Here is a 24933-nt window from a genome sequence, read left to right on the forward strand (position 1 = left end):
CTAACTCAACCTGTGACCTTCAAGTAACCTTGAATTCAGAGTCTTCAGTTCGATTAGCAAACCTTAATATAGGCAGATATATTTTGTCTGAGGCCATAAAATCTATGAGTTTATTACGAATTTCGTACATCTTTTTTAAGGATTATTCACTTCGAACATTTCTTATACGACTTCATGACATAAATTTTGTTACAGTTATATACGTTAAGTTGGCTTCTTTAAGTTAAATCCTTATGAAATGAATGAAAATGGTTTGCCGATATTTGAAATTCATTCGGTCATCGTTGAATGAAAAAATGCATAAATTCATGCATATAGATAACGTGTACAATGAAATACAAATACAATCTGTTTCAATCACATGCAATTGACGAATCGCTTTTATACACTTCATCGCGACATCTATCGACGAGCCACGGTATAATGTCAAAAATTCACTAGTTGCCAATAAAAGGAAATCCGCAGTGACTCTGTCTTGATTTCACGATATAAGATTGAAAAGAATGCGTGGAAATAGTTGTTTTCTCTTGAGTGTTTACGTGATAAAATTCAACGTGTAAAATCGTCGTGTCCAGAATCAAAAGTAACTAGCTTGACTACCCGAAGAATAACCGAAAGAATACTTTATGGTAGTTGGTTTGACGAGCGCGGTAGGGACTACGTTTAGAAGGCAGCCATCTTGCAATCCCTAATCAAAGATCTTCGGCTAGCGGCTATCGCTGTCTGGTTTTCAGCCAGTTAATATCAACACACAGTTCATCAAATGGCTTTAAAACGAATTAATAAGGTACGTGGATGGTCAGCGGTGTTCGTTTTGTACAGAGACAGTCAGGTGTCGATGTGATGTGTGCCGAATGCGGTTGAACGCCCTTAACGATTTTGCAGTGAAGCAATGTGAGCCAGCATTGAAAATCATGTTGGCTTTTCTCGATTTTTTTGCATTCTCCGAGTGTGCTTTGATTTAATCGCGTACGCAATTACTTCGAGACGGTGCATTGCGCACGCAGCACAGTGCCACTTTGTGCCAGTGGATGTATCTAAGGTGACAGTGAAATTCTAAAAAAATTTTAAGTGGCTAGCCGATAAATTACCGGAAGTAACGTAAAACCGTGCGTTACATACATCTTTATACATATACATATTATGCATGAAGCTATAGATAACTTAGAAATTACGAAAATTTCATTAGTGCATTCATACTCCATTTATGGAAAGAGTTGGCTCCCCCCATTTTCTACATGATCACTGGTATCTCTACCAAGATGTAACGTGATTTCCACCATGTGACTGTAAAAACACGTTTACACGAAAAAAATCCAACTATTTAGGATCAATATATTTGTATTTAATGCATGCCAGGGATCGGGCTTCGTTATATTACTCATCGGTCTCACCACCATTCATAGCAGAAAGGCAAAGGAATTCAATGCTCTGAATGCAGCATCTTTCGAACAGGCACATTGTATAATAAAAACTGCTGTATTCCTGTTCTATTCCAATACAGCATACAATGATACAGTTAGCTTGCATGTATCTGTGTATGATTACATGTATCCATTTACTCTGGCTAGTTCTTTTAAGTACTATCATTATGATGATTAACAAGTTGATTGCTTCGTACGGGTCACACAATTATTTGTGTAAATTCTAGTATTAATGATTATGATTCTTGGTTCTGCAGTCAACTTGTAAACAATTGTTCTTATAATATAAAATTGCAGATCTATTTACTGTACATTTCTGAAGATATGCGATTTCTTTACTGTAACACTTTCACAATGCTGCTTTACTTTTGGGTAATATCCTTATATGTCTTATGTATGGATGAATCAGATGAAGCTATGTTTTCATGTTGTATACTACAAACAGTAAGATAGAGATATGTTTTGTACCTTTATTGTTACATGAAAATATTCACAATTATGTACAACTTATATATAACTTCATTGATCTGTGTTTTAAATACTTTGAACTTCATTAAATTCTCTACATGTGTAGCAATCTTAAACCACTATGATGCAACACACTTAATAGGCATTTATCTATTCTAGAAACTTCTTTCTCATTAGAGGAATCATACTAAAAAGTAAAACTACAGAGTAATTCTAGTGATTCATTATTTAATCTTAATGATAACTATAACAATGCGTTTGGTGATACTTCAATTAGCCTGTAATACAATAGGCTCATGAATAAATAAATTGATTTCATAATATCCCTCAATAGTGATCTTATGGTCATAATAATGGTGAAACAAAGATGGTTGTTTGTGTCTTATGCAGTAGATAAAATATTAAAAGCATTGAAAATCCAAAGCAACAATAAAGCATTTGAGACTTGTATTAATTGCAATAATTCCAAATTTAAATAATGTAGTCTTTACTTCACATTTTTATTCAAATTTGTTTTCTTCTTTAGGAACTTCAGGACCTTGGAAGAGATCCACCGGCACAATGCTCTGCTGGTCCTGTAGGAGATGATTGTAAGTTAGCCCATTAAATAGCTGTCTATAGGTGTATGATGCTATTAAAGTTTATGTGGTCACATTATAATTGTTTATACTAATTTTAGTTCTAACTCACTATTATGCTTTATGCTTATAAGATCATATAATGAAATATTCCTTATTTAATTATACAATTGCTTTCAGTATTCCACTGGCAGGCAACTATTATGGGACCAGTGAGTATATATTAATTTTCAATCTATGATTCTCATCATTTAATTAACTTCTTACTTATAAATTAAAACCTACAAGCTTTTTAAAAGGTTCATAGAAATATAAGTATAAATATAATTTGTGAGTGTTATTTGCAAATATTTTCACCTTTGCTCTGATCATCGAAGGTAATTTTGAAGTGATGAACTTTATGTTGTATTAACTGTAATATTATTATTTCAAAAATGTCTCATAATGCATGTGTTATTTAATGCAACAATCATTCAGGAGATTTTACAAATCAGTTTACTGCTGTTAATATCTACAATGCTTTTCTATTTCACACATTTCATTTTGTTGTGAATGCTTGTTTTGATAGTTGCATTATCTAATGGTCTCTACAATTTATTTTTTTTGTAATGCTTAATAAACTGTTAAGTATAATGTGTATAACACTATTGTTTCCATTTGTTTCAATGGTTATTTTAACGCAAAATATGAACTTGTAAAAATGAAAAAAGTTTGTATTGCACCAGTATAACAGAGATAAGATTCAATGGAAAATTCAATAATAAATATTATTTTCAGCCTGACAGTCCATATCAAGGAGGAGTATTTTTCCTTACAATTCACTTCCCCACAGATTACCCATTCAAACCACCTAAGGTATGTAAATATTGTAGAAAATATTACTGTAAAATATGTATTCACACTATATTAATTCTATGTATATTTCTACAGGTTGCTTTTACAACTAGAATTTATCATCCAAATATAAACAGTAATGGAAGTATTTGTTTGGATATTTTAAGATCGCAATGGTCCCCAGCACTCACCATATCAAAGGGTATATAAATTTACGTTTATAATAGACGTTATAAGAAAGAATTATATAAAAAGCAGAACAGTAGCTGCACAATATTTAAGGCACTTGTTTCATAGAAGGCAATTTGTTTATTTTCAGTGTTACTGTCAATATGCTCTTTGCTCTGCGATCCAAATCCAGACGACCCTCTGGTACCAGAGATAGCAAGGTTATACAAAACCGACAGGGAGAAGTACAATGAATTGGCACGTGAATGGACGCGCAAGTATGCCATGTGATGCGCCAACCTCCGTTGACTTCAACATCTAAAAACCACCAACAAGCAGCCCCAGCCTATTGCCACTTATGCATCAGCACCGATTGAAATTAGTTATGGCTCGTCTACTTTTAAACTTAAGCCAGTACTTGGGATCGAAGAGTGCTCAGACAAACGTGGTCGATCTGAAATTATCCTTCGTCCTGAGAGGCCTGCGAATATTGAGACGTTGCCACCCAATGGCAATTGAGGCAATTTTAAAAGGTGGTCACATAACACTATATATATATAAATCAGGAAAAAACAGAAAACAGAAAATATGTCCGCTTTGATTTTCATAAATAAAAAAAAACAAAATGGAAGTAAAATATAGGAGAGTGAAAGTAGGATTTGTATTTGAATTTAATAGTTTAATTTCTAATTATAATATGCTTATGATACCGTAATTATTATGTACCTACTTTCTCAGTGAAAACGAAAAAAAATGGAAAACCTTTGAACTGACAGCACACCAATTGTTAGTTTTAAACGCAAGTGAGCAATGTTTGCCCGTCCCTTGGAACGATGCAGTCACTTTTTTGTAAGACTGGGCTATATATAAATACTACTGAAACTATACCTGTATGTTTTGTTCAATTATTAAAATTCCTTACCTATCTAACAAATTCTACGAGTAACTCGAAATTTTGTGGTTTGGTTCCTCTGTGTGTGTGTAGTAGTTTTAATTATGCATATATCGTTCATCGATAAATCGGACTATACACTAAAAACTGGAAAATTCACTGATAAAAAAACAGTTATGCTGCTAGCGTGGAGATTGTTCTTTACCTAACCGCGAGTAGAGTATCTCCACCCGTTCATGGGTTTATACTAATTAAAGAAGTTATTCACGATATCTTATCGGCCCTCGAGAATTTATACATTCTCCCGGGCTTCGTTCACGTACTATGAAAGAAGTTATTATAGTCATCGATGTCACTATTTATCGATAAATGATGAGAGCGACATTACATTTTGTTTGGATTATCACGCGAAACGCGTTCGAACAAGTAAAAAGAATTGTTTCGATGAGCCGTGGAGTTTGGACACGGATTTATAAAATCCTCCGACTTCAGTTTTATATTAATGCGTCATTTATAATTATCAGCAAAGTCATGCGTCGTACCTTGCGAATCCATGATTCGCCTGTCGCTATATTTTATTTGCATCAATGCGTTTACTATTGTTTTGCGTGTAAATTTTTCCTTTAAGCGATAACTTTTTATTATTATTATTATTATTACTACGATTATTATTATTAATATTATTATTACGATTATTATTTAGAATTTGTCTTAAGTTTCCTTGTCAACCACAATATAAAACAAAAAATACGTACCTACACTATTACGATCTTTGCAAAGACCTTTACCACCGCGAGCAAAAATGGCTAACCGTTTTACATATAGTAACTTTAGACTCTCCGAGTATACCAAGATACGTTTTCTCAACGCTATATATTTTTCATATATATACATATATATATAATTATAATATATATATACATATATATATATTGTGGCTGAAAAGGATCGCAGTGAGATTTCAGGACTACTCCGCCTAAATCTACCTAATTACATTCTATGATAACGCGATGAGAGAGAGAGAGAGAGAAAGAGAGCGAAAGTGAGAGAGAAATTACGTTGTCGATATAGCAATGTATCGTATGTCGGTTATAGTTCGTTTAAAAAAGAAGTAACTTAAACAAACAAAAAAAAAATGAAATAAAACGATGCACCACCTGTCGTTCGGTGCTAGCAATGTTGTTTCGGCTTCTGAATCTAGATAATGAATACAAATTAATTGAGAGACATCGTAACGACGCGGTCACTTAAATAGACAGTAAGCGAACCGAGGAAGGGAATCAAAAAGAGTTTAAAAGAAAAATGCGGGAGAAAAAAACCAACAAAGCATTTCGCGTTTGCGAGGGCATCTTTGAAATGAAGATCGGTGCTTAGGTGAAACGATTATGGCGAAGCTCGCGGAGCGCGAACAAACGAAGCCTAGAAAACAGAAAAAAAAGACAAATCGATTAGTATGTAAGACGGCGTATCACACACTTGTTAAATGTCGATTTTGTCTCGTACGAGCCTGTATATCATCGCTGTGTAATATTAATTAATCCACCGAAGTGAGAAACGAGCAAACCGTGCGGCGATTAAACGCATGCCGAGAACAAATGATCATCGTTCACTTCGATTAGAGGAAGAAAAACTACTCATGTGTAATTAATTATTACTATCGCAATAATGAACATTTTTAATAACGTATCTTGTGTACATTTTAGCATTAGCCCTTTATATAATAAATTCCACATGATGACAAGCGACGTGCGTCTCCAATCACTTGTAATCTGCAACCTGCACTTTTGTACTAATGCATTGGATGCAATGAGCTTAGGCTGTTCTACAAAGAAAAAGAAAAGAAAAGAAAAACAGAAGTTGTGCGATTGGCTGGCAATACCGTGCGATAATTCACGGAGTAGATTCGAACGCAGGATTTTTATAAGCAAGCGTTGATTTTTAAGAAAGTCTCCGTAAGGTCAAATCATCGCCAGGTCGATTGCGAGCGTAAAAGTTTAGCGTTGAATCGATTCCCAGGTAAAAGCTAAGAAACTTCGGATGACTGGCAGTTAAAAGTCATTTTATGCCGAGCGGTTACACGTCTTCGTTAGACTTTCACGAAGGACGACGGGCTATACGAGTAACCTACGTAGAGACATAAGTCGAGCTGGATATAACAGAGGGGCCGGTGAAAGTGCCGGACTTCTTCCTCCCTTCGCCCTAGTTGCTCTTGACCGCTGTATTTTACCACGTTTATTAACACTCTGTCTGAATCTGCTGAAATATCGCGGCTAGCGACAGACGCGAGCGTACCATCGAACGAACAAGCCGCGAAGAAAAACGCTAGAGGACATATTAGAAGCCTAACCGAACCAACCGCTATCCGCACGTGAAATTTAATGTTTAAGCAGTTCTTTTCATAGATTGTTTTCACTTGTTAAAGACGGTCACTATGGATTGATTTAGGGATCGTTTAGTACTTAAAAGCAACGATTGATCCGTATAAATCTCAGGAAATACGTTCTCGTGATTTGTCTTGGGAAAAAATACAGAAGGGACAACTGTGTGCGGTGGTCGTCAATGACCGTTTAACCTACTTACGAAATTCCGTTGCAAAATGTATGACTTGCATCTTGTGTGATTGTAACGAATTCTTGATCTGCAGACAGTAATAAAGTTTCGTTTAAGATCGATGTTACCAATGTAATCCGATGTCTCGTTTTCGTAGAATCTCTGTTTTCTTTTCCAGGGTCCTCCAGTTATTACGAAGTAGGAGGGAACGAAGAATGCCTACGCTTATCTGCGATCTTATAATGAAAGCAGTAGAAAGTTCGGCTCGTAGACATCCGGTTTTCAGGAATAGTCCTTAAACGGTCCGTTAAAACAATATTTACTGTGTCAATCGGTTGTTGACTTACTTTACAGTGCTTCTTTTACGTGCTAACTGGACGTAAAAAAGCTATGTAGATTGCTTTGATAAAAACATTAAAAAATACTGGTAGAAGCATATTTCTGCGATTCATATTTTAACTTGAGAGAATATGAAGATGGTAGTACAAAGAACTGGTCATTTATTTAACCAATAATTTTTTGTGTTAATTAAAAGTGGCAAATTTGATTATAAAACCAGTTGGACCGCATTAATTTTGATTTTGTTTTAATTCGTGTAAAAGTTTTCTATAAAAGTGTGCTTAGAATTGGAATAATTGTGAAACGAGTAGTCTGAGACCGACCATTTTGTCGGTTCTTCGGTTCCAATGCTAATCCTACTGAGTATAAAATCATTTTTGGAATACACAACTATGTGCGATAGTAATAATTGAGAAAAGTGAATTCTACGCCAGAATAGAAAATGATATTTAAAAATGGTTATTTTTTATTTACCTTTCAATTATTTTTTGAAATGCCAGAGTCGAATAGTTTCCGATGAAAATGGGAAATTGAATATAGAAATTCATTAACTTAGTATGAGAACAATACACATGTTCGATAACAAATTGTCTAAAAACCTTCATCATTTTGTGTCAAGCTGAACATTGAGAAAACAATTTCGAAATATTCAATTATAAAATTCAATGATATTCAACATAATACATACTGCACTATATTGAATTATAAGAATTCAAACAAATGCATTGTTACTAAAATTACGAGAAATGTAATGAAACTTGAGTAGAACGATTTGTCATGTGATCAGCTAAAAAGTCTCGCTTACAAACAAAGACGAGTGATTTCACAAGAATGTAAAACAAGTTTGTGGCCCGATTCCCCGGTTGGAAATGAAAAGCGAATGGCTCTCGAACCCATCGCTACTCCGTAGTACGAGGACGTGTTTCGATCTATCGAGCGGCGCTTGGGACAGTCTGGTCGCGATGCGGCTTATTCAGTATCAGTACTGTTCTCGGCACGTTCGGCGATCGAGGACGTCAAGGTGACTCCGCTTGGTGAATACACGCGACCGTCGGGAAAATGAGTCGATAGATCGCCGATCGACCGACTTCCTGTCCGTGCCGCCGCCGCGACGTTTTCAAAAAACCGTTCTCGCGGAAATCGTACCGCAGTTTCGCTGTTTTGGAACCGTTGGAACCGACACGTCGCACCCAAGTGGTACGTACCGCTGCCAAACTAAATCAAATACTGTCAACACGCTGTCAAGATTTTTGTAACGTGTTTCGCACAACGTGTGCGCTGTAAATTCCCACGAAAATCCGCATCCATGCCGACTGCATCGCAGAATAATCCGTGACATTTTGAAACACTGTTCTCGCGAGTTTTTGTATCATTCAATTGTACGATTGTTTGGTTCGATAACGATGAAATTATAGTTCGCTCGACAGTCTAACGATCTCGAAATTATGCACATTCGAAGCTGGACTTTGCGCACTTCTCTTTCTCTGTTGGATGCGACACCGGTTTCTTATGCGTTCACGGAGAAAATGAACGAAACGGAAAACAGCGAGAGGATGTAAAAGAAACCAAAAATGTTTACTTTGTTAACATCGTTCAAGCAAGAAATTTATGCTCGTTTAGCGTTTGTCTTGCGATCGAGAAAATTATCGTTTCGCAGAAAGGCCCGCGGTCTAACGACGTAGGTGATCCTTTCTCTTTCGGTTTCTTTTTCGGTTAACGTTCCTCCGGGTTAGGAATTAGTATCCGTTGCTTATTCCGCGTTGACCACTTTGTTCAACAGCTTCTCTTTCCGCGGATTATGAGCGTTACTTTATCTGAGGAGTCTCTGCTCTTGAATTCGGGGTTCGTTTGCGCTGGAAAAAAATGTGTCGGCTTTCTTTAACAGCTTTGCTTGGTTTCTTTTTCGGCGGAGAGTGCTCTTTACAGTCAGCGATCTTTAGCCTCGATTTTAAAATTAATGCCAGCCATCTGACGAAAAATGCGTCCTACTTTCCTTCCTTTCTACTTTCTTTCTATTTTTTCGTCTTTTGAGTTTCGAAAGAAAATCGTCGACTAAAAATTCTCTCTTTTCGTTTATTCGCAAATTATGAGTGTTTTATATACTGATAATTGGAGCCTTATGTAAAATCAAAGTTCTTAAAAATAGTATAAACAAGATAGAAATATCTTGGCTCTCTTGATCCCATATTTTATTCGATTTCACGTAATCCCTTCAACATTTGAAATTTGCTTGCTTAATTTAGTCATAAATGCAATTAAAGTCCGCGGTCAATCGTCAATTGTTAAATAAAGAAAATCGTAAATCGGAGGGAACGTAAATAGAGGCATGTCATGGACTCTTTTTAGGAACAGCTTCCGCGTACGAAGCGATTCCGTATTTTTATAAATTAAATTTTCTACGCGCTTTCCCTGGCAGCATTATGCAAGAGAATCGTTTCCTGCTTCCTCTTACCTTGCAAATGATTTCTGGTCAAAGCAGCTAACGATACCGAATATTATTTCCTGTGTACATGATACGTATCGCGAGCACTCGAATGCTCGGCGCAAACCAGGGAACTCAAAACAGGAATTCACTGTCAATGCCACCAGTTTTTATATTGTTTAAATAACAACAAAACGAATACTGGTTACGATTGAGTAATTTTCCCGAGACTGGCAAGAAACTGGAATCGTCGGATAAATCGATGAATAAAACATTGCCGAGTGCAAGAACATTTTATTGATTTTCATATCGGCTTTTTCTTTGTATTAACAAGGCAAATGAAAAATTGTAAGGCAGGCTAGTTGCATAAACTAGCAAACTAGGAAAAAAAGCGCTGAATATCAGATAAGAAGGTATATTATGTTGAAATAACAGATTATTCTATTGCACTCACATCTATTAATTTTTCATCTTCTACCATCTTTCATAGAAATCTGTTTGTAACTCTGTATTATTTAAAACAACAATAGATAGTGAGTAAACATGTTTTTGAATAAAACAATCGGTGAGAAGATTATCAGATAAAAAGGTATATTATATTTCTTACTATCTTTCATACAAGCTTTGTTGTTAACTGAACATATCAGCCGTACATAGTAGACGATAGATAATAATAGTAATAATAATAATAATGATAATAATAATAGTAATAAATGTTGTGTATACTTAAGAGGAAGATATGTTTTATTATTTTTCAGTGAAAGTTCCAAACCAATAGATTTAGAGATGCGGAGGTAGCAATAAAATTTCACTCGGCCGTCACTAGCAGCTGTTTCCACTCGAAAATTGATAGTTCGTAACACAGTCACTCGCGAAATGTCAAGTTCGGCGACTTGTACTTTCACGCGAATATTGCACCGTGGTTCCTCAATTACGAGTTATGAATTATTCCGGGCAACAACGGGGTAATAAGTTTGTCGACACGAGGCCGCAAATTACCGTCGTGCATTTAAACTGCTCATTTTATGCATTCCTAGCCGATGCGTGTTGCAACCGTAGCCAGTTTTTGTTCATTTTCTTGTTTTTCTCATCTCGTGTACTCGTACGTACGCGGTGTCAAACGCTCAATAACGTTCCACGCCATTATTCATAGATAACACGTAAAAGCGTCTAAAAACAACGCTGTCAGTTCAATTAATTTTCGACGAATCGATCGATTAGGACACGACAGTATTCTTTTGTATGGTTTGATACTTTGTTGCGAATTCTTTTAAACAATAACTCGTTAACGACAGTTTTCCCTCAGACTTTTGGGACACTCTCTATATTCCAACGAACTGCATTTGACAGAAACGTTCCGGTTGCGAAAGAATTTCAATGTCATCCGTTATGAGACATATTGGCTTTCTGGTTAATTTCGTTGACTTCATGGGAATTCAATTGAGCAATTATCAGCGCGTGAACATGTCGGACAACTTAAGCGAATCTCGTTTCGCTCGTATTGAGAGATAACGAGCACTTGAGTTCTAATTCGACATAGCAAAAGTCGCTGAATGAACTAAGAAAATCACGTCCGTGTGCACTTGAAAATTAAGAAAGTCGAATTTCATATGCAAAAGGGGGCAGCCGCGGCAGGATGCGAACGCAATGGCGGCGCGAGAGTGCCGTTTTACGCGCGCAAAACGCGACGTCGCGATCCCAGCGTTTTCCCCGGCGCCGTAAAAATCCCTGGACTAGCAACTTGCTTCCCGACGATAGTAGAGAGCACGTTTGCCATACTTTTCTTCGGTGGTGAACCACGCCGTACCAACAACAGGTTCCGAAGAGCGGCTTCAACTTTCTCGTAGATTAAACGCGAAAGATCGTTCATCGCACGGAGAGAGAGTGAACAGACTGTTCTGCAAGTAAGCGAACGGCCGTGGTGATTATGCGATCGCAGAAAAAGCGAGCCTATATTTCGCGACACGAAGAATTTCCGTCCAGAAGCGTTTCGTCCAGGCGCGAATGGCTTTTCGTTTTCGCGCGGACATGTTTCGCCGGAATAGCGGCGTCCAGCATCGCTGAACAAAGGAGAACGTCGTCGGCGCGACTGCGTGTCTTTTTTTCACTGCGTTATGCTGTCGAGATGATTAACTTGTTCCTTTTGACAAGGAATTCACATTGCAAATAACGAGCGAGTACCTGTCGCCGATGGTTGCTTCATTTTTGTTGCATATTATCGTCACCGGTTTCCGTGGAACTTGCGCTTTTCAGTTCGATGGGATGATAGTGAAAAATTGTTTATTTCACTCTTTCAGATCTAAGTATACCTTATTTGAAATAAAAGTAAAAAATATGAAATTTTTTTAAAGACGTTTCTTTGGGGGAATTATTGAATTGTATTTTTATTCAACATTGTAGTGTTGTTTTATTTATGCGGGAGTTGCTATCGTCGATTCTGAATAATGATTAAACGATAACACTTTTAGTACGAATCGATAAAGTCGATTTTGTTGATTTTCGCGACAGTCGAATGATACATTTTTTGATTATCTTTATCGATTAGAACTCCGTTTACAATTTTAGACGGAACGTAGAATCGAATGTAGTTTAAATGTAAATTAATGTCATTAATTAATGATTAATGTTGAAGAAAGAATCGTTAATAGTAACAATCAAAAACGAGTGGAAAATCCTCTCATTAGATAAGCATGATTCAAATAAGGAACAAAGTAATTTCCGTTAGTTTTTACTGTTCTTTCACGTACTAGATTATGCCATCGGAGCAAAAAACTGACCATTATTAAAAGAATTATGCCGGTCATCGTAAAACAGTTGAACAGGTATCAATGCTTCACGTTACACAACGCTGCTATTTGTCATTTATTTACGAACAAAGATTAGAAAATGTCCTGCAAAAGACAATAAAAAGCATCGAAAATATTCGAGATACATATACTAATACGGAAACATAACGAGATGCACTTGAAATGTCCAAAAGAAACGTTCTAACAAGTGGATGCAATAAAATGCATTTTTAATGTCCAAAAAGTACTTTCTGATAAGGAAATGCAGTAAAATGCATTTATGGCGTTCCAAGAATACATTTCCATAATGAAATGTAATCAGATGCACTGGAATTATCTCAAGAAATATTCTCTTAATGAAATGCATCAAAATGCATTTTAATCTTCAAGAACTGAACAATTATGAGGTATTTAATTGTAAATCGACAGACCGCGAATTTTTATACAGATATAGATATTGGTAGAATAACTTAAGATATGAAAAACACAGAAATATTTAGAATGTTCTGCTGCACTGGGTTTTAGAAGATCGTGTACTGCCATAAGGGCAGAAAATCCGCAGTAATCGAAGATGAGGAATTGTGTCAATCTGCAGATCCAAACCTGCGCAAAGGACGTGCCGACATACTTTACTTATAGATGTATAAGTACGCGAACTTCTCTTACAAATATCTTCGCTGAAATCTATCCAATAAAACTCTGAACATTTTGTTCAGGAACAAGAAATTATTGCTTCCTGCCCGTTGCATCCAATCGATGATTAATAAAAATAATTATTTAAAAGATTGAATTTAACAATCTACTTCGTAGTTTCGCAATACATACAAAAATTGCTCTGGCTTTCAGAAACAGTACCATCGAACGTCGTCGTAAATTCAGCAATAAAATTTGCAGTTTTCTAACGCTTACAAAAATTGTTCCGCGAACTATAACATATCGAACGTCTTTCCAACGATTCATAAAAGATCTCCGACTTTTTAGCAAAGTGTGATTAAATTCCATTAGAAAATCAGCCAATTCTAGCGATCGGAAGAAGCGACACGAAACGTTGAAATGCGTAAAAGAACCAACTGCACTTTCCACAAATTTCTTCGGAAACCCATTGTCCGCGACTTTCATTTGCAACAAAGTACCGCCGAATCTCACCGCGACGCATAAAATAAGGGAAACCGTGGCACGCAGATCTCGCCTACATTCTAATTTTTTTTTCTGTTCGCAGAGTGACTGCCCGCGAGTGACTAGTTTCTCCAATGATGAAATTACTGGCGGGGGTCGAAGAAGTGTCCGAACAGAAAGAAAAGAAGACCGACGATGACGACCAGCCGTGCAACAATAACCACGAGATACAGGCGACGGCCGAGTTCGCGCAGGAGACGATCAAGCTGCTTACCGGCGAGGTAAATTGCCGTCCGATACCGATCGGACAACCGGTGTTTCCGATCTTTTCTTACCGGAAACGAAACCGGAGAACATCGACGTTTTTCACGAAAAATCATACGGCTGTCCGAACTTTCACTCAGCGGGGCGGAGCATAATTGTTGTTAGATCACACGGCGATGGTTCTCCCCCCTCTGTTCTCCATCCGCGTGCTCGTTGTTTCGAGTTAGTCTTTCTGAAAAATTGTCGGCTTGCATTTATGAGTATCTAGGTTGATCGCCGTTTCCGCTTCTCCCCGTTCTTGTCGCTTGGTTACCGTGGAATTAAAATTTCTAATTTCTACAATTTAGGAAGACTGGTGGAAGTTTCCGTATTAATATTCATTAACGTTGTTACATACGATTTATACGCGTTAGTAAATGCCGACACAATTTTATAGTAATTATAAAGTTCTAACGTAACTTTATAGAATTTATATAATTTTAATATAATATTATAGTGTCTATAGAATCTTAATATATTACTATAGCACTCATAGAAATTTAATATAATTTTATGATAGTGTCTATTAAATTTCAATATACTTTTAACAGTATTTAATAAATTTAATAATATTAACCATTAAATTTTATATTATTTATGAATCTTTGATATCCCATTGTTTATTAGAAACTTTCATTATTCTCAGAATTAAAAATTGAATTAATTAGTTTATTTATATAACGAGGTCGGAAATTGTTCAAGCGTAAGAATGTCTTATCAGTGCGTCCAAGTAAAAATAACGCAAGAATAGTTACGGAAATATACACGAATGTTGTTCGACCGGTATTTAAACACGGAAAAATTTTGCAGTAATCTAAAACAAGCACCTAACGAGGGTAGATAACTACAGTGTGACTAATTGTGAAACCACATTTCCGCCAATTAAGAATGCAGGTTCAGAATACTGGCAGATTTATTCTACCTAATTTTCCAAGCTTTTTGAACGAATGCAAATTGTTCTCTATTTTATTCAACGTTCATGCAACATATAATTAGCGTACTCTGGAATTTCTTGTGAATTACAATTTCATCCAGCGTTTCTGGAAAATCAGTCAATTTAAATTTATATGAAAAATCTATTATTGTTTTTGCAAGAAAGAATTATAAATAGATACGTGTATAGATTTAACGACCACGTGGGGACCAGACACGTGTAGGAAATTAAAATTCGTTGTAGCAAATATCAATTTCTATTTCCTACGTGCGAGGTCTTTATTCACGTTTTAATTAATGGTCTCTATGTCAAGCGTATGCAAATGCGCCTGCGTCGACGTACTCGTGTTTCACATCTTGCAATAAAGAAAATTGCAGTAAAATGTCTGCAAATTAAAGTACTTTTGCACTGCACTATTAATAATTAGAATAGATTAGAATTTAATCCAGAGAATAGAAAGCTGTTATGTCCCCGCGATTATGCGAGTTGAATAGTAAATTCTCTGCAATTGTCCCTTAACTTATAAACAAAAATGGATAATTTGAGAAGAGGAGATAAAGGGCTCAATTTTATGGTTGTTGATTGTTAACAATTATAAAAACGATCTCGCATCTCCTCTTATTAAATTGTCTACTTTTATTTATAAGCAGTGGGACAGTAGGTGAGAATTTACTGCATCTGTGGATAGCAGCGGCCTGTGTGCCTGAACCCAGCAACCGGAAGTAACAACTTGATTTCGCTGGCGAAAGATGCGAAAGAGAAGAAGAAGAAGAAAGCCCATCGTATAAACTTGACATACTGAGATGAAAGGCGAGTCCCGTTGTGCCCCACTTTAACAGCTTTCGTATCTCGAGATAGGTGTTACACCTTCACTGAAGCCTCTCGTATGATGGAATTCTAATTGACCTGATCAGCAAACCCGCAGACGCAGCGCCAATCAAATATTCAGGAAGACGACGTTCACAAAACACGATCTGTTTCGGATAACATTGTCTCTGATCTCGATTGTTTCGCACCAGCTAATTGCACTATTATCTCGCACAGTTATGTTTATCATAAATGCATCGAATCAACGAGTAATGAATAAGCTATGGAATTACGTTAAACATTAGTATATGGAAAATCTATCAGATCTATTCGAACATTAATATTTGAAAAATTCAAAGAAAATATTGGTTTCATTCAAACGATTTAGGAATATAGTAATTAATAAATTCGGAATCAATCACTAGGAACTGTATAATAATAACTAAACTATGAAATAATTGGGAAGTGCATAATAATAAATAAGCCAAGAAATGAGCTCGAACAATTTAGAAAATAAACGTGATTTTTTAACAAATCATTATGGACACAATATAATCAATCAGTGTCAAATTTTTCAATTGATATGACTTTAATATCATAATCAAATTAGCAAGTTGCAGTTGGCTGTGATTGACACGACGATATAAATAAGTATCCCAATTCGTTCCCACCTGCCAGACGATTTATAATTAAACATTTATTGTATAGCCTAAATATTTATAACGCAATCGGTAATAAATGATTTTTCGTGGGAGATTAAGGCTAAAATTATAGAATGAAATTATTTCACGAGCCTTTGTGTTTAAACAAAGGGATTTAAGAATTCCCAAGGTACGCGTTCTATTGAATAAGTATGAGCTAACGTGACTGCTCATGAATTACTATATCTCCTTCCTTCGAAATGCAAATGTGCTCGTTGCTGACGAACATCCAAAGTCGATTTTATCGGCAGTAAAGATCTAGATCTAGATAGTTATCTTTATAACAGTTTCATTAAATTGTTATCATTTTTCACGACTGTTCTCACGAGAAATAACTTCTTCTTTCGATCATTTATATTATTCTCTATTCTATGAAATTTCTAGTATTTACAAATTTTAAATTGTGCCTTCAAACTTTTAATTACTTTATTATATTATTTGTTTCCAATCGAAGATTTGATGAGTTAAAAATGTCTTACACCACAGCATTAGAAAATGTTGTGAATTCGAAATAAATTGTTCATTGATACCTAGCTTATATTTTCTAGTATCCTATTTGATTTTAACTATACATTTTCAACCTAATGCCCCCATGTACAGAATTTCGGCACAAATTAGATGTTATCACGCACTAAAGCACTTAAAATTGCAGTTATTATCTATTCCACTTTAACTATCCATTATCAGTCTAACTTATCTATATTTAAAGATCGAACTTATTACCTTGAAATAAAAATTATTCTAATAAGGTGATAACAATGTTGTAAATATAAGATACGTGCTATTATCATCTAAAGACTGCTAATCCAGCTATTCCATTTCACTTGACTAATGTATACTTTCAGCTTTCAACATCTCAAAGCCTAGACGGCAATTTTCTGAAAATAATTCATTTAATAGAAAAGACTGATATCCGTGATTCTCCCGCAGGTATACCGGAGATCATCCAAGAAATTGGAAGAGTCGCCCATCAAAGGTAAAGTAACGACTCAAGATGAAGAGAAAATGCGGCGTCTGCTTTGTTACGCCGAGGCGCCGGAGTATCTTCAACATAATCCTTACATTTTGAGAGGATACCGAGGATACCTGACCACGAAATTATGTTTGGAAAGGTTTGTTGAAACGCGATCATCGTCATCGACATTCTTTTCTCGATCGTCGCCGACATCCTTATTTCCACATATGATTTTTCGTTCGTAAGCATTCAACGATTGTTTATTTCAGTATATTTTGGTGGACGAATGAAACAGTAAATATATGGAGCCACATATTTGGTTGGATGTTATTCCTTGGTTTGACGCTATACGATCTTTGTCTACTGAACATCCACGCCCCGATGGGCGATAAAGTTATCGTAGCTCTTTTATTAATCTGTTTTCAGGTAAACGCACATTGGCTTAACTATGCTAGCTCGTAGACTTTTTATTTGTAGATTATCAAACGCTCAATTGTAGTGTCTCGTTTGAGGGGGTATTCTAGTCTATAATGCCGTTTTCTAAACAATTTTTAGGAATATTTTTGAAAGGACTACATTGTAATTTTTGTATTACAATTATATTGGCAAATGGTATTTAAAAATTTAATTAATGAAACAAGATTTCTAATTGATATATGATTCGTTTTTGAAATATTTCGTTGTCTTTAACACGTTAAAAGTGCACGGAAAGAAGTGATAAATGTTGAGAACGTTGATTAATGCTGTCACGGAACGTCTACTGAAGATGCTCTATTTTCAAGTCAGCTGATCAACTAGGATACGTGAAATCGTATCAACCGTGATATATGTTAAAGTTTCTCTTTTAGATGTATACTAACTGCAAACATTTATAATTCTCATACTTTTATAAATTTAAACAAACTTTCCACTTGTGTTCTGGAAAACTTATGCTTTGAAAAGATGAAAAAAAGATAGTTTTTTTAAAGGTTCAAAACCAGAATACCCCTTTAAATTTGCAAATTAGAATTTGAGAAGTTAAAAGTAGTACTTTGAAAATCAAAATTAAACTTTCAGAAATAAAGTTGCAACTTTAAACATTGAAGTTTAAACTTCAAACATTGAAGTTAAAACTTTGAATGCTGAAAATAATATTTGGAGTAGTGGAACTTGAAAAATGAGTATTAGAATTTTAAAAAATTAGAAGTAGAACCTCGGAGATTAAAATTAGAACTTTGTTAAACAGAACGATAAATGAACTTCAGTGAAGACAAAATTTCATTGTTTTAGGCATGCATGATATTATCGTCGGTGTATCACACCTTTTCCTGTCGAAGCGAGAAGGATTACTGGTGTTTCCTTTCGTTCGATCTCTTCGGCATCGCTTTGAGCCTTCTGTCGATATACATGTCTGGAGTGTATTACGCGTTTTGGTGTCACAAGGTGAAAAAAATCGCATATTATTCGCGATCTGATTAATATTAACAGTATAGACATCGTTAATGAACTTCAACTGATACGCAGTTTCAGGGCTGGCATCGACAATATAACCGTATTTTCCGATATATCCGTTAACTTATCATTCGTTTCTGAATAGTTTATTTCGAACGTCACCGCGTCACTTTAAAATTACAAATCAGCTGGACTGTCATATTTTAAACATTCTCATTTGAATAAACCGTCATTTAATTACCACATACATTACTGTCAGTTCGTGTACGCATTGCTATGCCTTTTCTTTAATCACGGCTACCGGTATTTACGCACATTTTTTGAAACCAATTCGCAGAGTGAAACAGTATAATTAAATTAATTTTATCGAAGATTGCCTTTCGTTATATAACGTTAGATTGAATTATTATTCATCAAAAGATTCATCACCACATTTGTAGTTCAATCATGATACATTTCACGCGGCGAATTTCTTTCAAAAATTAAAAAAAAAAGTGCAGTTCGATCTCATAATACAGTCCACATTGTTAAGCCTTTGCGCTCGAAGCTATTTTAACTTCTTGTCGCTTTATAATAATTTGATGCAATTTATGCATATAAGACTCAGCTTATTTGCTCATAGAATTACATTTCTAACACATTTTTATTACAGACAGATGTAGCAATGTGATAATTATTTTGAAAGCTATTATTAGCGTTGTCTTAAAGTCGCCGATCGAGTGCAAAGGGTTAATTAGCTTCTGAATCGTTTCAAGCTCGTAAAACCAATTGATTGTTTTCTTATAGGAATTGCAGAGGTTCTACTTGATAACAGTGCTGGCGATTTTCGTGTTCGCGATGATACTTCAAATACCAAAATTGAACGTTAACGGGAATGTTAAGCTAGTCGTATTTGTCGCTTGGGCGGCTTATGGAGTCCTGCCAACGCTGCATTGGAGTATCGCAATGGGCGGCATGGAAAACCCGATCGTTAGAATGTTACTTCCAAGGGTACTAGGGATGTATGTCATTAGCGGCGGAGCGTTTGTTATTTATTTGAGCAAAATACCGGAACGCTTTTGTCCAGGTAATCACTCGACTTTCAATACGCCTCATTGTACCTATAGTTTCAGCTGGAGACCGTATTGTACAATGCGAAACTGCAACAGCAAAAACAGCATCATTTAGAATCTTGCGAAAATAAATGACTAAAAATTCTAAAATTGCAAAATTTATATAAATATCGTTCTATGAATATGAACAAAAATTCTTGCATATGTCTCTATGGTTAATATGTTGCCAATCTAAAATGTCATTTTACATTCTGATAAAATTTACTGTAAGAAATGGATTTCTGTTGCAGTTCCACGAATGAAAACTGAATCTAATTTAGCAATCTCATGACAACTAATTGCAATTTGTTAACGTTTCAGGATGGGTGGACTACGTCGGCTCGTCTCATCAATGGTGGCATGCATTAGTAGTGTTGGCACTGTATTATTGGCACAACACCGGCATGCTTTACGTGGAATACAGAATGAACCATGGTTGCCCTAGCAACATCAAATTATTATGACAGTCGGAGTCTGACGACCATTCAGGTACGTAATGAAAACTTGTTCCTACAAAAATTCAGAATGCTCGAATTAATAACAAACAAAAATTCGCAAAATATATTAAGAAAGCACGAACACCTGAATAACGGTCGCTACTTAATTGCTATCTTATTTACAGATCTGGCATTTAGTATGTTTCCGTTAGGTAATGTGTCGCGTCACGTTATATCATAATTGAAATTTCAGCACCTGGTTTTCTCATGGAATGTGCTTGCGCTATGGAATTCAATGTTTGGTCGTCAGGATACAACAACAATCCACAGTTTTCTGCTACCGAAAGCAAAACAACTTGCGCAATGGACAATCCATTATGGGCGTACGTCCAGCAGCGAGTGATCTAGTTCGAGACAGTGTTTTAATTAACGTGAAACTTATTTAAAAAAAGAAAGTAACAACATCAAACACCGTTGTTCGATGATATCTCTGTTGTCCTGGCGTTCATAATGTTTATTTATTTTGTATTTATGAACTTTGAATAGATTTATTATGTTTCCTATTCCTATTATTGTATCACCTCTTCTCCTGCTCATTTTTCAAATCTACGATCTCTGCAGACCGTTCTGTTCCCATTTTTTGTTTGCAATACTAATAGGAAATAATTATATTTTCAAATCGTGTCTAACTCTTTCTCATAATTTAGAAAGTGACTAAGATTTACTTCAGCTCAACTAACACACACACACAGATGTAAGTCATGTACAGGGTGTTCCATCTAAGGTCGATTTTTCTTCATTGCTATCTTTGTTGATTACAGTATGACCTACAATGACCTCGGACTCTGAAATTAGTAAACCAGAGCGAAGCTTATCTTTTTAGATCTCAGTTAGGAAAAGCGATTAGATGTTTCAGCTGGAACTCCCTGTATACATTTCAACGAATTCTTTCGAAAATATACTGGCTTGTAAATAGATTGACTTAGACTGCTGAGTAAAGAAATATTGTTTTTAGACATTGTTAAATAAAATCGATTCACAAAGTGCGCCTCCATTGTCTCATTTAAAAAGTTTTACTAAAATTCGAATATGTTCTTCGTATAAAGCGACATTATGGTTTATGCCTAAATCTTCATAAACTAATGGATTAATTAATGCGTATAGTTGCTATTTTTTATTTTCGTTTTTACTTGACATCACATTTAATATTATTCGGTTCACGTGCTTCGTGTTATGTGGCTCAAAATGTGAGGCAGTAATTAAAAATTATAAATATTATTTGTATTTTTAGGATAAATAATATCAATTCGTATAAAAAATGTCCTGAAAAGACAATTGAATATATTAAATGTAAATTATAGTAAATAAAAGGATATCGGAACTTGTAACTTATGTAAAACAATATTAAATTTCGGAATCAGTTGAATAATATTCATTGTATAAAACAAAACACAAAAGTAACGGAATTATATTCTGCAGTTTAGCTTTCTTTTAGTTTACGTTTCAAATTCCCACCAAAACACGACGATTGATGATGTACCAATAGTGACGCATGGACAATGACGTATCATACGTGAGATAATGATGGTGATGTCATTGGTAGATTTTAATTGTTAGTAATTCGCAAACAAAGCCGAAACTACAAAATTTTATTATTGTTTCAACTCACCATATCATGAATTTTCTTTTATCTCGTATTTAGCACCATTTATGCATTAATTTTGCATGATTTCAACGTATTGTTTGCTTGCTTCTACGGATGTATTTTCGTTGCATGATTGTTTGCAATTTACTTATCAGATAGAGATGACCTCACAAGCTGCAATTTTTAATGTGGAATATCGTAAACAGTCAGACGCGGTCGAAAACAATATTTAATCATAATTTGCGCTCCTTTTTCGCTTTTTTAGAATCCATTGTTAATCATGGAACACATAGTTGCAAGAAAGTGTACGTATTGTTAAAGATTGGTGTTCGCAAATTCTTGCAACTTGTTCTGCCTTATATGAAACAATGACTTTATTATGAACACTAAGCGAAAATAAATAACCAATTATACAATTAAAAATTTTATATCAATTTCTGCAATAAAATTATTGAGAAAACTACGAAGATCCACGTAATTAAAATAAAAATACACGCATCGCAATGGTGGTGTCATGGTTTGCCTATAGGGGGACTACTTCGAACACCTCTGTTCTGCATCACAGAAAAGTTTGTCCATGGTGTCTTCATGAGGTGCAGCTTGTGCAAAACTCGTTTTTAGAGCATCGAAATTATTATTGTCTCTTATTGTCAGAATTCTTTGTGTAATTACTGCTCCACTGTGATTTAGCAAATCAATATGCCGAAAAATAAGGGTTCGTAAACGACTGCAACTTATCGCGTCCTTTTGTCTTTCGAAAAAGTGTGAATGTCTATGCATCGAGTCATGTAACTTTCAATGTGCAATGTGGTTAGTTGTCCTAACCTGTTAGTGTCAACCTTGCTCCCGAAATAGTTTAATGTAGAGTAATAGAACGCTGAATGATACTTTTCGTTTTGATGGTTCGCTGGAAAAAGTTTGCCGAGTTATCATGGTTTTAATTATTTTTCGCCAGGAAAGGGAGGTAAAAACAGGAGAAGGGGTAAGAACGAAAACGAAACAGAGAAAAGAGAGTTGGTGTTCAAAGAAGATGGACAAGGTAACAAATTTCGCAATAAAATTTCGAAATGTAATCGCAATCGGTGTTTCCAAAGTTTTGTTGTCCCTTTGTTCGAATTAATACTTCATTTTGCAGAGTAACCTTCAGTTTCATATAAATTGAAGTATTGTTTATTGTTTCATTAAATAGCAGAATAAAATTTGTAAAACTTTGGAAAATTTTAGATATCTGTCTTTACGATAGATGCCTGTATAGAATTTCATATTTTCTGCTATATTCTTTAGAATATGCACAAGTTACGAAGATGCTTGGTAATGGGAGACTAGAAGCAATGTGCTTCGATGGTGTCAAGCGATTGTGCCACATTCGTGGAAAGTTACGAAAAAAAGTATGGATTAATCAAGGTGACATTATATTAATTGGTTTGCGAGATTACCAGAATGCAAAAGCTGATGTTATATTGAAATATACATCAGATGAAGCTCGTAACTTAAAAACATATGGTGAATTCCCTGAAACTGGTAAGTTTAAGCATAGGTAGATTATTGTTTTGGCCATTCAAATGATGGGAACATTGAACTCAATTGATTTTGCTTTGTTACAGTACGTATCAATGACACTGTCACTTTCGTCGAAGATGGTTTCGATGAAGATATTGAATTTGGTGATGAAATTAGCGACGATGATGAAGATGATGTTGACAATGTGAGTCCTTTTTTATAATATTTTATAATATTTTTCTATATGCATGGGTTATATATCTTGGAACAATTTTTTTGAATATTGTGCCTTAGCTTAATAACATGCGTTTAATACTGATGAAGAATGAGATTATTTTCCAAACCTTACAGATCTGATGACCTTCGGTATAATAATACTTAGAAGGTATGGATAAAAAAGTACATGGAAACACCTATTTGTTTTGCAACCTGCTATCATTTGTCAGGCAATTAAACTACTGAATTGTTTTGGAAGAATAGCCAATTTTCTGTATCTATAAATAAATTTTCGAACTGTGTGCATAATATTGTATTCCAGTCCAATATTACTGGACGTTGAATTTCCAGGACATGTAAATTTTATTAGACTAATAGTATTCACTATACAGCCTGTTATTTACTGTCATGTGATTTCAACTTAGAAATTTCATTTTTTGCATGGATATTCTTCAAAGTGTATTTTGAAGAATTAACTAGGTTCTCAATTAAAATGAGTTACTTTTAAAACGAAATTGTTATCACTAAATTCCATCGCATATAAATAGCTATACTATTCATAGTATTACTGTATTGTCTTCATAAACTACTTTATTTTGTATATTTTTTGTTTTATATCAAATTATTATTGGTACGATTTTAAATGGGGAAAATAGTGAGCATTGTGCATTGCTGTAATTCAGTATCTATTAAGGCAATCCATTAAATCATCTGTTGTATAATATAAATGCAACTAAACACACGTTGTTTTTGTAATTCTATTTTATAGACAGCTGAGTGTAAGTTTAAGATCAGAATTATTAGTTATGGGTATATAAAAGCAATATATAACTACCGATACGAATATAATAAAATTCCATTTAGAAATATTTATAAAGAAAACAAAATTGCAGTTCTTCTATTACAGGATGTATAAGTTCCATAGTTAATTTAATGTGCTCGTGGTTTTAATTATATTATATTTTCTGTTGTCGACAAAATCTCATAAATACTGCCTTTTTTATTTCGATAGATAGAATTTGAAATATTCATTCGAATATATAGATTAAAACTGGTTTTTGTATAAAACAACGATTCCGTAAATGTGTACTAAAGAAAATTAATGTCAACTGTTAACAATAAATAAAAATCTGTAAACTATCGAAATTATTGTTTATTGACGTATGCGAGGACTTCCTGTGAGAATGTATGATGACTTAGATAAGATAGAAAATTAAGAAACTCAATCGCTTGTCGTTATCTAATCGTTGCATGACGACTATAAGCAACAAAAATGGTCGGGAATGAAACAGGGGACGAGGTACTTCCGTCTTTCACGTCTCACTACGTTTACGTT

The 24933-nt window shown here is 34.9% G+C and overlaps 3 protein-coding genes and 1 long non-coding RNA gene across 5 annotated transcripts; 3 read left to right on the forward strand and 1 right to left on the reverse strand.

Annotated features, from left to right (window-relative positions):
* The first annotated feature begins 486 nt into the window (after positions 1-486).
* On the forward strand, positions 487-4359 carry Eff (ubiquitin-conjugating enzyme E2 eff). The gene is made up of 6 exons (XM_078181892.1): positions 487-787; positions 2419-2482; positions 2651-2682; positions 3248-3325; positions 3401-3506; positions 3624-4359. The coding sequence occupies exons 1-6, from the start codon at positions 764-766 to the stop codon at positions 3761-3763; spliced, it is 444 nt and encodes a 147-aa protein (XP_078038018.1). The 5' UTR covers positions 487-763; the 3' UTR covers positions 3764-4359.
* Positions 4360-8222: 3863 nt separating this feature from the next.
* Positions 8223-20799, forward strand: LOC144470578 (progestin and adipoQ receptor family member 3). 2 transcript variants are annotated; one of them, XM_078181890.1, is made up of 8 exons: positions 8223-8450; positions 13681-13858; positions 17253-17434; positions 17547-17703; positions 18547-18699; positions 19495-19774; positions 20121-20288; positions 20422-20799. In XM_078181890.1, the coding sequence occupies exons 2-7, from the start codon at positions 13712-13714 to the stop codon at positions 20261-20263; spliced, it is 1062 nt and encodes a 353-aa protein (XP_078038016.1). In that variant the 5' UTR covers positions 8223-8450; positions 13681-13711; the 3' UTR covers positions 20264-20288; positions 20422-20799. The 2 variants fall into 2 exon arrangements, with proteins under 2 accessions (XP_078038016.1, XP_078038017.1); XM_078181891.1 differs by having other exon boundaries at positions 20490-20799.
* LOC144470580 (uncharacterized) lies at positions 19546-22159 on the reverse strand. Its single transcript, XR_013494148.1, has 2 exons — positions 21906-22159; positions 19546-19847 (listed from the first exon to the last, which is right to left on the reverse strand). It is a non-coding gene; the product is annotated as an uncharacterized LOC144470580 (long non-coding RNA).
* A 278-nt stretch (positions 22160-22437) lies between these two features.
* On the forward strand, positions 22438-24737 carry Eif1a (eukaryotic translation initiation factor 1A). The gene is made up of 5 exons (XM_078181480.1): positions 22438-22596; positions 22837-22920; positions 23166-23402; positions 23486-23586; positions 23733-24737. The coding sequence occupies exons 1-5, from the start codon at positions 22581-22583 to the stop codon at positions 23736-23738; spliced, it is 444 nt and encodes a 147-aa protein (XP_078037606.1). The 5' UTR covers positions 22438-22580; the 3' UTR covers positions 23739-24737.
* Positions 24738-24933: the final 196 nt, after the last annotated feature.

This window comes from Augochlora pura, chromosome 5 (assembly GCF_028453695.1).
Source record: "Augochlora pura isolate Apur16 chromosome 5, APUR_v2.2.1, whole genome shotgun sequence".
NCBI classification, from domain to species: Eukaryota; Metazoa; Arthropoda; class Insecta; order Hymenoptera; family Halictidae; genus Augochlora; species Augochlora pura.